The following is a 12,476-nucleotide window of genomic DNA, read 5'->3' as shown; positions in this document are numbered from 1 at the left end:
GTTATTTTGCCTGGCGATAAATTCTATCTGTTCATTTTGATAAATGATAGGTGATATGGAGTCGTGATTGGGTCTCATAGCCTACGGGCAGGAATCTTTGATATTTGAAAATGACGTCAAAAGTAGACCAGTTTTTGTAAAGGGAGACATCCCGACATTACTGGGTCCAGTCACGTGTAACCTCTCTGGATTTATCTGTCTAACCAGCCTGATGTGCATATCTGCATTTTTTGGCTGTGCGGCTGCACCATTCCTGATGTAATTTGATGTAATATGTCATGGCTTATGCTTTCTTTTATTCTGTGAGTAACAAGATAAAGTAAGACAGTAATACGGTTATACCAAACAGCAAAACAAAAAAGTAAAAAATAATGCGCAACATGGCTGATTTACTAGTTTATAACTGACAAAACCTAAGATAGAAAAAAATACTCTGTTTTAAGTAAGGAAAACGTAATAGTGCATGAAAATAACATAGGTTGTGATTTAAAAAAAAAGCGTAGAATAAATCCCACCATTTCAAGGTGTACCGAAATTTGGATGGTCCTTGCTATTCTTACCTTACATTATTTATATTGTGATGCAGTGACCCATGTTACAGCCAGGGTCGCTGTATGTGCTTTTCGGGATATGCATGGAGGGGTAGCTGTGAGGGTGAAACAGTGACCATCAGGATTGTAAATGGCCGGTATGTGTTGCAGAGGGAGTCTGCGCTATAAGCCTGACGTAAGGTTGTTCTGGGACTAGTAGTGCCACAAGTATTTGTGTTTGTTTACTTAAAAGGGAGGCTTGCAGGGTTAGTCGGAGAGCTAGGCGGGTCTGGCTAACCACACACACCTCCCACCTATGAAGGTGGTTACAGCTGCGCAATGTGACCAGGGTTTGGTCACATGGTTGTGATTGTTTGGATCTGTTTGGTCCATGTGCAAGGTCCTGGAAGCCTATGTGTTGGGAGTGATATGTCCCTGAATAGCACATGGTGGGGCTTTGGCACTGAGTGGCCTGTGTTTTGGACGGTCCCAGCTGGGGACGGACATCCTGAAGACTGCACGGAGAGGCAATGTACCTGCAGAGCCTAGGATGACTTCTGTGTTGGCGAAGACAGGACTGACAAGGAGTCAGCGTGAGGAGTGGAGCTCCTGGAAGGTAACCCCGGACAAGGGGGGTTGTAATGTACTGCAGATCTTTATCAGGTTTATCTGCTGCATTAACATACTGGTGGTTGTGATATGTTAATGGATATAATGTAATAGACTTTATGTTGTGTGGTTTATGATGCCTAAATAAACCAAATGGACTGTTGTTTGTGAGAAACCGTGCCTGAGTGCTTTAATCCCGTTGCCAAGCGAGTGTCCCCAGTGCACTCAGGTAGCGCTATCTCACAATATGTAGAGAAAAAGAGGGTGTTGGGAGCTTACCACACTTGTAAGATTAGAGTCCATGGGAGGCAAAATCGGTGGGTGCACAGCAACAAAAGAAGGAAAAAAGGGAGAGCGGCACTTCCAGCAACTCAATAAAACAGGGATTTTATTTCGCAAACCATAAATAAGACAAGGAGGGTTAAAAAACTGACGCGTTCATAGTGTCCATTATGCCCTTAATCATACTATGATACTATGATTAAGGGCATCCTGGACACCAGAAATGCGTCGGTCTTTTAACTTTGTCTTTTTTATGACTTGCTAAATAAAATCCTTGTTTTATTGAGCTGCTGGAAGTGCTGCTCTCCCTCTTTTTCTCGTCTGTTACTTATATGCACTATTACATTTTACTCACAACAAGGTATTCATTCTTTCTGTTTTTATCTTAGGTTTTCTTAGTTTAATGGCCAATGTGAGCATGCTCCTACACGTTGCATTCACAACAACTTATACTCCGGTTTATTTTTCTCTAAGGCCTCATTCAGACACCTATTTTATTGTACATGACAAAAAGGTTAATTTTTCTGCAGTGTGCTAAACTCAATTTATTACCATTATTTTGTCCGCATGTCTATTCTTAACATACTTGGTAAAGGGCCGGTTCTTAAAGGGGATGTGTCACGGTAGCAGTGACCCGGTCCGTGGCCCTGGTCGTCCAATGAAAGTGATGATAAAAGGGGAATAATAAGTTTATAGGTGGAATTGTTCGTGACGCCACCCGTGGTGTTCGGTCAATATGGGCGATGCTGCAGTTCAGATCCACGGGGGCAGTTGGTGATGCAGTAAAGATGTTTCAGCTCTCCACGGGCAAAGCTAGTCCCCAGGGCAGATATAGGTTTTAATTGTGATGATGGTGGTTCTGGTAGTTGTAATGCAGGGCAAGTGACGCAGGAATAATTCAGAGGACACAGCTGGGAGCAGTTTTCAATGCTTTACTCACAGTTCTGCAGATGACTGTCTCCAGCCGTGTGCTGTGTCCTCCAGGTCTGTGGTCCAGCCAACCCCAAGATGATTTGGGGTACACTTCTCCAGGACTTCTCTCTTATGTTCCTTTCATGATCGTCTCACTGTACTGGCTCCCACCTCTCCTGCCCTGTGCCTTCACACAGTGTCCCAAGCCAGCAGCCCTGGATGTTGTCGGGCAACGTCTCTCTAGTCCCCTGGGTCCTATGTGGCTGCCTTTTTAGCGAATGTGTGTGGGTGTGGCTATGGCACGTACAGATACCACAGCCTCTGGCTGGCTAGCTGAGCCTTGTAGTTCTCCACTAGTCTTGGGGGCCGGTTCCCCACTGCGACCTGGTCCCTCCACCTGGCGATGGTCAGCGTGGATGCCTGACCCACGGGTGGATTGCTCAAAACCCATGCCCCTAGGACCCCTTCTTTCTCTTCTGAAGCATCTTTCTCTCTACTTTTCTTTCTCTAGCTCCCACTGACAGGGAGCCTTTTTCTGCACATCTTATTCCACTCAGTTCCTCTCACAATCTGACTAACTTTCCCTCCAAATTAGCTCCTCCCCTAACTACTGGCTCTACCTACACCCTCTATCTAGTTACCCTCTCCAGGCTGGGATGAGGTCATCCTCTCATAGGGTATGCCCAGGTGCCCCTACTGGAGTGGTGAAGTGTTGGATGCTGGTGTTAGAGTCCTGGGTATTGCTCCCTCCTTACCTGAGAATGGGATACCACACCTCTGTATGAAGTGCAGTACCTCTGTGGCGACTAAACCTTCAGGGGTGCCACAAGTGTGGCATCAGTTTTTCTCATTTGCAAAAAAATCCAAGCTTCTCCTACCCATTTAGCAGTAAAGAATGGACAACGCCCAGATGACACAAATGGCATGTGAATATGAGAGTTTGATCCGAGACTCAAGACAGGATTTGACGTCTCCTTTTTTTCGGACACTCGGACTGCAGAAAAATATGGACATGTGAACACGTACATAGATTATAATGGATATTTGTTGTAACAGGAAATCATTGATAGAACTTGTATGTGGAAAATGGACGTTGGAATGAGGCTTTACACGAATACATACATAGTTATATATAATTAATAAATTTGCCTCTATAACAAAAGCATTGATTATAATCAATGCTTTTGCTATAAAAGCAAATTTACATATTAAGTAGTTAGATAAATGAGAACCGGGCTGTAATCCAAGTAGAGCTCTCCTACATTGCCTGACATAGTTCTTCTTTTCTTCTGTTGTCAATTCTAAAGGTACCTTCACACATAACGATATTGTTAACGATATCGTTGCTTTTTGTGACGTAGCAACGATATCGTTAATGAAATCGTTTTGTGTGACAGCGACCAACAATCAGGCCCCTGCTGGGAGATCGTTGGTCGCTGAATAAAGTCCAGAACTTTATTTCGTCGCTGGACTCCTGCTGACATTGCTGGATCGGCGTGTGTGACACCGATCCAGCGATGTCTTCACTGGTAACCAGGGTAAACATCGGGTAACTAAGCGCAGGGCCGTGCTTAGTAACCCGATGTTTACCCTGGTTACCATCCTAAAAGTAAAAAAAACAAAACAGTACATACTTACCTACAGCCGTCTGTCCTCCAGCGCTGTGCTCTGCTCTCCTCCTGTACTGGCTGTGAGCGTCGGTCAGCCGGAAAGCAGAGCGGTGACGTCACCGCTCTGCTTTCCGGCCACTGTGCTCTCCAAACGCGACATGACATCCGATCTCAATTCCAGCCAATTCTACATTGAAAAAGTAAAACGGCACTCCTTCTCTTCCAAGCTCTGCGGTGCATCCAAACAGTGGTTTACCCTCACATATGGGGTATTGACATACTCAGGAGAAATTAGACCACAAAAGTTGTTTTGCAATTTCTCCTGTTACCCTTAGAAAAAATGCTATTTTTTATTTTCACTGCTCTACGTTATAAACTTCTGTGAAGCACCTGGGGGATTAAAGTGCTCACCCCACATCTAGATAAGTTCCTTAAGGGATCTAGTTTCCAAAATGGTGTCACTTGTGGGGAGTTTCCACTGTTTAGGCACATCAGGAGCTCTCTAAACGTGACATGGCATCCAATCTCAATTCCAGCCAATTCTGCATTGAAAAAGTCAAACGGTGCTCCTTCAATTCCAAGCTCTGCGGTGCGCCCAAACAGTGTTTTACCCCAACATTTGTGGTACCAGCGTATTCAGGAGAAATTGCACAACAAAATTTATGGTTTAATTTCTGTTTTTACACTTGTGAAAATAAAAAAAATGGTTCTGAAGTAAAATGTTTGCAAAAAAAAGTTAAATGTTCATTTTTTCCTTCCACATTGTTTCAGTTCCTGTGAAGCACGTAAAGGGTTAATAAACTTCTTGGATGTGGTTTTGAGAACCTTTGGGGGTGCAGTTTTTAGAATGGTGTCACACTTGGTTATTTTCTATCATATAGACCCCTCAAAATGACTTCAAATGTGATGTGGTCCCTAAAAAAAATGGTGTTGTAAAAATGAGAAATTGCTGGTCAACTTTTAACCCTTATAACTCTCTAACAAAAAAAATTTTGTTTCCAAAATTGTGCTGTTCTAAAGTAGACATGTGGGAAATGTTATTTATTAACTATTTTTTGTAACATATCTCTCTGATTTAAGGGCATAAAAATAGAAAATTTGAAAATTGCAAAATTTTAAAAATTTTCGCCATATTTCTGTTTTTTTCATAAATAATCGCAAGTAATATCGAAGAAATGTTACCACTAACATGAAGTACAATATGTCACGAAAAAACATTCTCAGAATCAGTGGGATCTGTTAAAGCGTTCCAGAGTTATAATCTCATAAAGTGACAGTGGTCAGAATTGTAAAAATTGGCTCGGTCATTAAGTACCAAATTGGCTCTGTCACTAAGGGGTTAAACATGTTGTTTTTGCATGGATATCGTGTACTAAAATACTCCCTGGAAATTAAAATCGACCATTTTTCTTTTTGTTTGTAGGACCCCAAGCTGAAAGAGCAGTTGGAAGTTGGAAACTTTGGAGGTCGATTAGAATATCGGATGTTCACCATTGTGTACGGACCAGATCTGGTTAACATTTCATATCTCAATTTAGTAGCATTTCAAGAAGAAATTGCAAAGGTACGTTTGTCATTACTATTGGTTTTCATTAAAACAGAAAAAAGAAAAAAAAGAAAAAATATGCGGCACTCACCCTTCTTTTGCTGTGTATTCGTGCTCTTTATTGGAGTAAAATTGGAAGCATGTTTATACATCCATTAGGACATCAGGTATATAGGAGGGTGCGGGAGTGGAGAAAGGACGACGGCCGTTTCGCACGGTGAGTGCTTCGACGGGTCACTCTGTAAACTCTGTGTTCAATAGTAAAATCTGTTTCCAGTGAATACAGATGTTCCCAGTATTGAGATAAAAGATGACAGTTGCTGCTTCAGTAAGTTTAAATTGTAACTGTAATTTCAGGTGAACTTGCAGCAGAATGTCTGTTATTTCAGGTGAACTTGCAGCAGAAAGTCTTGTGTTATTTCAGGTGAACTTGCAGCAGAATGTTCACACTTAGTCTATGTTTGGATGTGACGGTCAGGTTTTTGAAATGCACCTGAAATAACAGACATTCTGCTGCAAGTTCACCTGAAATAACAGACATTCTGCTGCAAGTTCACCTGAAATAACACAAGACTTTCTGCTGCAAGAGAGAGAATTTTAGTCTAAGAAGAAGTTTCACATGTACCCATTCAGATGGAGACGTTTATTCTCAGCGAGGAAAGGCAAGTTTAGGACCTGGTATAAAAGAGATGCCCTAATGTGGCTACCAGGTACACATAAAATTGGCCGTTTTTATGCGCTAAACGCTCTCATTTTTTCATATTTCTAGTGCAGTAATGCAGTTCAATTTTCATGTTTCATATTTGCATGTTTTAGCGCTGCAGTGTGCTGCCTTATTTACTTGACTATGTACGAGTTGGCGACTCTAGGTTCAGCACCTGTTCACACTTAGTCTATGTTTGGATGTGACGGTCAGGTTTTTGAAATGCACCTGAAATAACAAACATTCTGCTGCAAGTTCACCTGAAATAACAGACATTCTGCTGCAAGTTCACCTGAAATAACACAAGACTTTCTGCTGCAAGAGAGAGAATTTTAGTCTAAGAAGTGGTCTCACATGTACCCATTCAGATGGAGACGTTTATTCTCAGCGAGGAAAGGCAAGTTTAGGACCTGGTATAAGAGAGATGCCCTAATGTGGCTACCAGGTACACATAAAATTGGACGTTTTTATGCGCTAAACGCTCTCATTTTTTCATATTTCTAGTGCAGTAATGCAGTTCAATTTTCGTGTTTCATATTTGCATGTTTTAGCGCTGCAGTGTGCTGCCTTATTTACTTGTTATTTCAGGTGAACTTGCAGCAGAATGTCTGTGTTATTTCAGGTGAACTTGCAGCAGAATGCCTGTGTTCTTTCAGGTGATCTTGCAGCAGAATGTCTGTGTTATTTCAGATGGACTTGCAGCAGAATGTTTGTGCTATTTCAGGTGAACTTGCAGCAGAATGTCTGTGTTATTTCAGGTGAACTTGCAGAAGAATGTCTGTGTTATTTCAGGTGAACTTGCAGCAGAATGTCTGTGTTATTTCAGATGATCTTGCAGCAGAATGTGTCTTCCTCTGGCTCATCCCTCCTTCTTCCCTCTCCATAGAATCTTATTAGCAACAACTCTCATCTCAGTAAGGGGATTTACCACTGAATACAATTTTATGCCCAAAAAAGACAAAATTACTTTAGGAGTGATAGCTTTATTGACAAACCAGAACAATTATATTAGGAAGTTTAATCAGGAAGAAGCCTCTGTGCTAGTATAGCCTTGCTAGTTTAATTTTTCTGGTTAGCCAATAAACGTATCACCCTTAGAGTAATTTTATCTTAATGGGAAAAAACAGGTGCCACAATATAACTTTTTTTGGACATCACCACTGAATACAAGTTTACAGAGTGAAAAATCCATCCAGGAGCAAAAAGAAACAGATCTCTCTTATTTGATATATTGCAAAGTATTATATTTTCACGTGCACTATTGATTTATTATAAATAAATAAATAAATGGCACTTACTCTTTTGTCCAAACTAGGTTTGTTATGTAGTTGCTATTATTATAGGGATTGTCCAGGTTTGGCTTTAAAGTCTGCAGTGACTCTGTGACTGCCGTCTTGTGAATCGTCGCTTCGCGCATAGCACTCGCTGTCAGGATTCTGCAATGCTGGTGTTTGCAGCAAGTGGTTCATGTGACTTCAAGTGTGTGATATTCATACCTCTGGCCACATTACGACTAGGCATGCATGGCCTTGCTCATTGAGAGGCTGCACATGTCTTGTCGGACTTTGTGGTAGGAAGCATGCATACTTCATTATTGCGGTCACCCAATCATTCACTCCTGATGCTGGTAAATCCTGACAGTGCTCTATGTGCATGCGGTGTAGATTCACAAGTCTGCAGTCACATAGAGCGACTGCAGACTTTCATGCCAAACCTGGACAGCCCTTTTAATATATGGATTTTTTTCCTTATCACATGATGATGCATGAGCAATTATTGCAGCTTTCTAAGATAATCCCAAAAAATGACTCACGTTTATAAGAAAAAAAATTATTTTAGATTTTTTTTTCCATATGTACTAAGGTACCAACACCTTAGAGGTATCAACTGTTTGGCTTCTTACAGTATGATATGTGATTTATTAATCAAGTTCTAATCCTGAGCGACCGAGTCTGACGTATACGTCTTTCTTGATGGCTCTTCCCCCATGGAGACCTGCAGATTTATAGTAATTAAGTCTGTCAAGGAATAACAGGCTTGTGGGAATCCTTGTTTTTTAATAACTGAGCAGATGCTCAATCAAATGTTTACATCGTATTTTCAGAAACCTTTTTTTTGTGTGCAGTGTATCATAGTAACATAGTTAGTAAGGCCGAAAAAAGACATTTGTCCATCCAGTTCAGCCTATATTCCATCATAATAAATACCCAGATCTACGTCCTTCTACAGAACCTAATAATTGTATGATACAATATTGTTCTGCTCCAGGAAGACATCCAGGCCTCTCTTGAACCCCTCGACTGAGTTCGCCATCACCACCTCCTCAGGCAAGCAATTCCAGATTCTCACTGCCCTGTTGTGAATTCTGTGGCTGAGTTCACTTCTGTGGTCACAAGTGGTATTGCAGTCTCTGGGCTTCCTCCCTCAGGTGTTTTGGTGAGCTCGTTGGCTGCCTTGCTATTTAGCTCCACCTGAGTCTGTCTTCCTTGCTCCTTGTCAATGTTCCAGTGTTGGATCTGAGCTACTGCATCTTTCCTTGGGCCTGCTGCTCTGCTAGATAAGTGCTTCTAGTTTGTTTTCTGTTTTTTCTGTCCAGCTTGCTATTAACTTTTGCTGGAAGCTCTGAGAAGCAAAGGGGTGCACCGCCGTGCTGTTAGTTCGGCACGGTGGGTCTTTTTGCCCCTTTGCATGGTTTTCGTTTTAGGGTTTTTTGTAGACTGCATAGTTCTCTTTGCTATCCTCGCTCTGTCTAGAATATCGGGCCTCACTTTGCTGAATCTATTTCATTCCTACGTTTGTCTTTTCATCTTGCTAACAGTCATTATATGTGGGGGGCTGCCTATTCCTTTGGGGTATTTCTCTGAGGTAAGTCAGGCTTGTATTTCTATCTTCAGGCTAGTCAGCTCCTCAGGCAGTGCCGAGTTGCATAGGTAGTTATAGGCGCAATCCACTGCTGCTTATAGTTGTGTGAGGATAGATCAGGTACTGCAGTCTACAGAGATTCCACGTCTCAGAGCTCGTCCTATTGTTTTTGGTTATTGCCAGATCTCTGTATGTGCGCTGATTACTGCACGCTGTGTTGCCTGATTGCCAGCCATAACAGTACAAGGAGCCACACCAATGATTCCCAATAGAGGGAAAAAAGAAATCCTGACATCATTTTTTTTTCTTAGCTCTGTCTTCAGTCTTTTTTTTCCCCTAGACATTAGAGTGCTTCAGGACACAGCTGTGGACATGGATATTCAGGCTCTGTGCTCCTCAATGGATAATCTCGTTGTAAATGTACAAAAGATTCAAGATACTATTGATCAGAAATCGATGCTAGAACCAAGAATTCCGATTCCTGATTTGTTTTTTGGTGACAGAACTAAGTTCCTGAGCTTCAGAAATAATTGTAAGCTATTTTTGGCCTTGAAACCTCATTCTTCTGGTAATCCTATTCAACAGGTTTTGATTATTATTTCTTTTTTGCGCGGCGACCCACAGGACTGGGCGTTTTCTCTTGCACCAGGAGATTCTGCATTGAGTAATGTTGATGCATTTTTCCTGGCGCTCGGATTGCTTTACGATGAGCCTAATTCAGTGGATCAGGCTGAGAAAAATCTGCTGGCTTTATGCCAGGGTCAGGATGATGTAGAAGTATATTGTCAGAAATTTAGGAAATGGTCAGTACTCACTCTGTGGAATGAATCTGCACTAGCGGCTTTGTTCAGAAAGGGTCTCTCTGAAGCTCTTAAGGATGTAATGGTGGGATTTCCTATGCCTGCTGGTTTGAATGAGTCTATGTCCTTGGCCATTCAGATCGGTCGTCGCTTGCGCGAGCGTAAATCTGTGCACCATCTGGCGGTACTGCCTGAGAGTAAACCTGAGCCTATGCAGTGCGACAGGACTATGACTAAAGTAGAACGGCAAGAACACAGACGTCTGAACAGACTGTGTTTCTATTGTGGTGATTCTACTCATGCTATTTCTAATTGTCCTAAACGCACTAGGCGGTTCGATAGCTCTGCCGTTATTGGTACTGTACAGTCCAAATTCCTTTTGTCCATTACCTTAATGTGCTCTTTGTCATCGTATTCTGTCATGGCGTTTGTGGATTCAGGCGCTGCCCTGAATCTGATGGATTTGGATTATGCTAAACGTTGTGGATTTTTCTTGGAGCCTTTGCGGTGTCCTATTCCGTTGAGAGGAATTGATGCTACACCTTTGGCCAAGAATAAGCCTCAGTACTGGGCCCAGCTGACCATGTGCATGGCTCCTGCACATCAGGAAGTTATTCGCTTTCTGGTACTGCATAATTTGCATGATGTGGTCGTGTTGGGGTTGCCATGGCTACAAACCCATAATCCAGTATTGGATTGGAACTCTATGTCGGTAACCAGCTGGGGTTGTCAGGGAGTACATGGTGATGTTCCATTTTTGTCTATTTCGTCATCCATTCCTTCTGACATCCCAGAGTTCTTGTCGGACTTTCAGGATGTATTTGAAGAGTCCAAGTCTGATGCCCTACCTCCGCATAGGAATTGTGATTGTGCTATCGATTTGATTCCTGGTAGTAAATTCCCTAAGGGTCGTTTATTTAATTTGTCCGTACCTGAACACACCGCTATGCGCAGTTATGTGAAGGAGTCCCTGGAGAAGGGACATATTCGCCCATCGTCGTCACCATTGGGAGCAGGGTTCTTTTTTGTAGCCAAGAAGGATGGTTCGCTAAGACCGTGTATTGATTACCGCCTTCTTAATAAGATCACTGTTAAGTTTCAGTATCCCTTGCCATTGATTTCTGACTTGTTTGCTCGGATTAAGGGGGCTAGTTGGTTCACCAAGATAGATCTTCGTGGTGCGTATAATCTGGTGAGAATCAGGCAGGGAGATGAATGGAAAACGGCATTTAATACGCCCGAGGGTCATTTTGAGTATCTGGTGATGCCGTTCGGACTTGCCAATGCTCCATCTGTTTTTCAGTCTTTTATGCATGACATTTTCCGTGAGTATCTGGATAAATTCTTGATTGTTTACTTGGATGACATTTTGATCTTCTCAGATGATTGGGAGTCTCATGTGAAGCAAGTCAGAATGGTTTTCCAGGTACTGCGTGCTAATTCCTTGTTCGTGAAGGGATCAAAGTGTCTCTTCGGTGTGCAGAAAGTTTCATTTTTGGGGTTCATCTTTTCCCCTTCTACTATCGAGATGGATCCGGTTAAGGTTCAGGCCATCCAGGATTGGACTCAGCCGACATCTCTAAAAAGTCTGCAGAAATTCCTGGGCTTTGCTAATTTTTATCGTCGCTTCATCTGTAATTTTTCTAGCATTGCCAGACCATTGACCGATTTGACCAAGAAGGGTGCTGATTTGGTTAATTGGTCTTCTGCTGCCGTGGAAGCTTTTCAGGAGTTGAAGCGTCGTTTTTGCTGTGCCCCTGTGTTGTGTCAACCTGATGTTTCTCTTCCGTTCCAGGTCGAGGTTGATGCTTCTGAGATTGGTGCAGGGGCGGTTTTGTCACAGAGAGGTTCTGGTTGCTCAGTGTTCAAACCATGTGCTTTCTTTTCCAGGAAATTTTCTGCTGCTGAGCGTAATTATGATGTGGGCAACCGAGAGTTGCTGGCCATGAAGTGGGCATTCGAGGAGTGGCGTCATTGGCTTGAGGGTGCTAAGCATCGCGTGGTGGTTTTGACTGATCATAAGAACCTTACTTATCTTGAGTCTGCCAAGCGCTTGAATCCTAGACAGGCCCGTTGGTCGTTATTTTTTGCTCGTTTTGATTTTGTGATTTCATACCTTCCGGGCTCTAAAAATGTGAAGGCGGATGCTCTGTCTAGGAGTTTTGTGCCCGACTCTCCGGGGTTATCTGAGCCGGCGAGTATCCTCAAGGAAGGAGTCATTGTGTCTGCCATCTCCCCTGATTTGCGGAGAGTGTTGCAGAAATTTCAGGCTAATAAACCTGATCGTTGTCCGGCCGAGAAACTGTTTGTCCCTGATAGGTGGACTAGTAAAGTTATCTCTGAACTTCATTGTTCGGTGCTGGCCGGTCATCCAGGAATCTTTGGTACCAGGGAGTTGGTTGCTAGATCCTTCTGGTGGCCATCTCTGTCACGGGATGTGCGTGCTTTTGTGCAGTCCTGTGGAATTTGTGCTAGGGCTAAGCCCTGCTGTTCACGTGCCAGTGGGTTGCTTTTGCCCTTGCCGGTCCCGAAGAGGCCTTGGACACATATTTCGATGGATTTCATTTCTGACCTTCCCGTTTCTCAAAAAATGTCGGTCATTTGGGTGGTCTGTGATCGCTT

General features: G+C 42.8%; 1 protein-coding gene across 1 annotated transcript in view; it reads left to right on the top strand.

The window, feature by feature from the left end:
• The window catches only part of PLCB1 (phospholipase C beta 1), an 865,647-nt gene that overhangs the window by 457,108 nt on the left and 396,063 nt on the right, over window positions 1–12,476 (top strand). The window contains exon 4 of the mRNA XM_069768815.1: window positions 5,367–5,507. Coding sequence (XP_069624916.1) covers window positions 5,367–5,507 — 141 coding nt within the window. The remainder of the gene's footprint in view (window positions 1–5,366; window positions 5,508–12,476) is intronic.

This window comes from Ranitomeya imitator, chromosome 5 (genome assembly GCF_032444005.1).
Source record: "Ranitomeya imitator isolate aRanImi1 chromosome 5, aRanImi1.pri, whole genome shotgun sequence".
NCBI lineage: Eukaryota > Metazoa > Chordata > Amphibia > Anura > Dendrobatidae > Ranitomeya > Ranitomeya imitator.
This window is presented reverse-complemented; position numbering and strand designations above follow the sequence as displayed.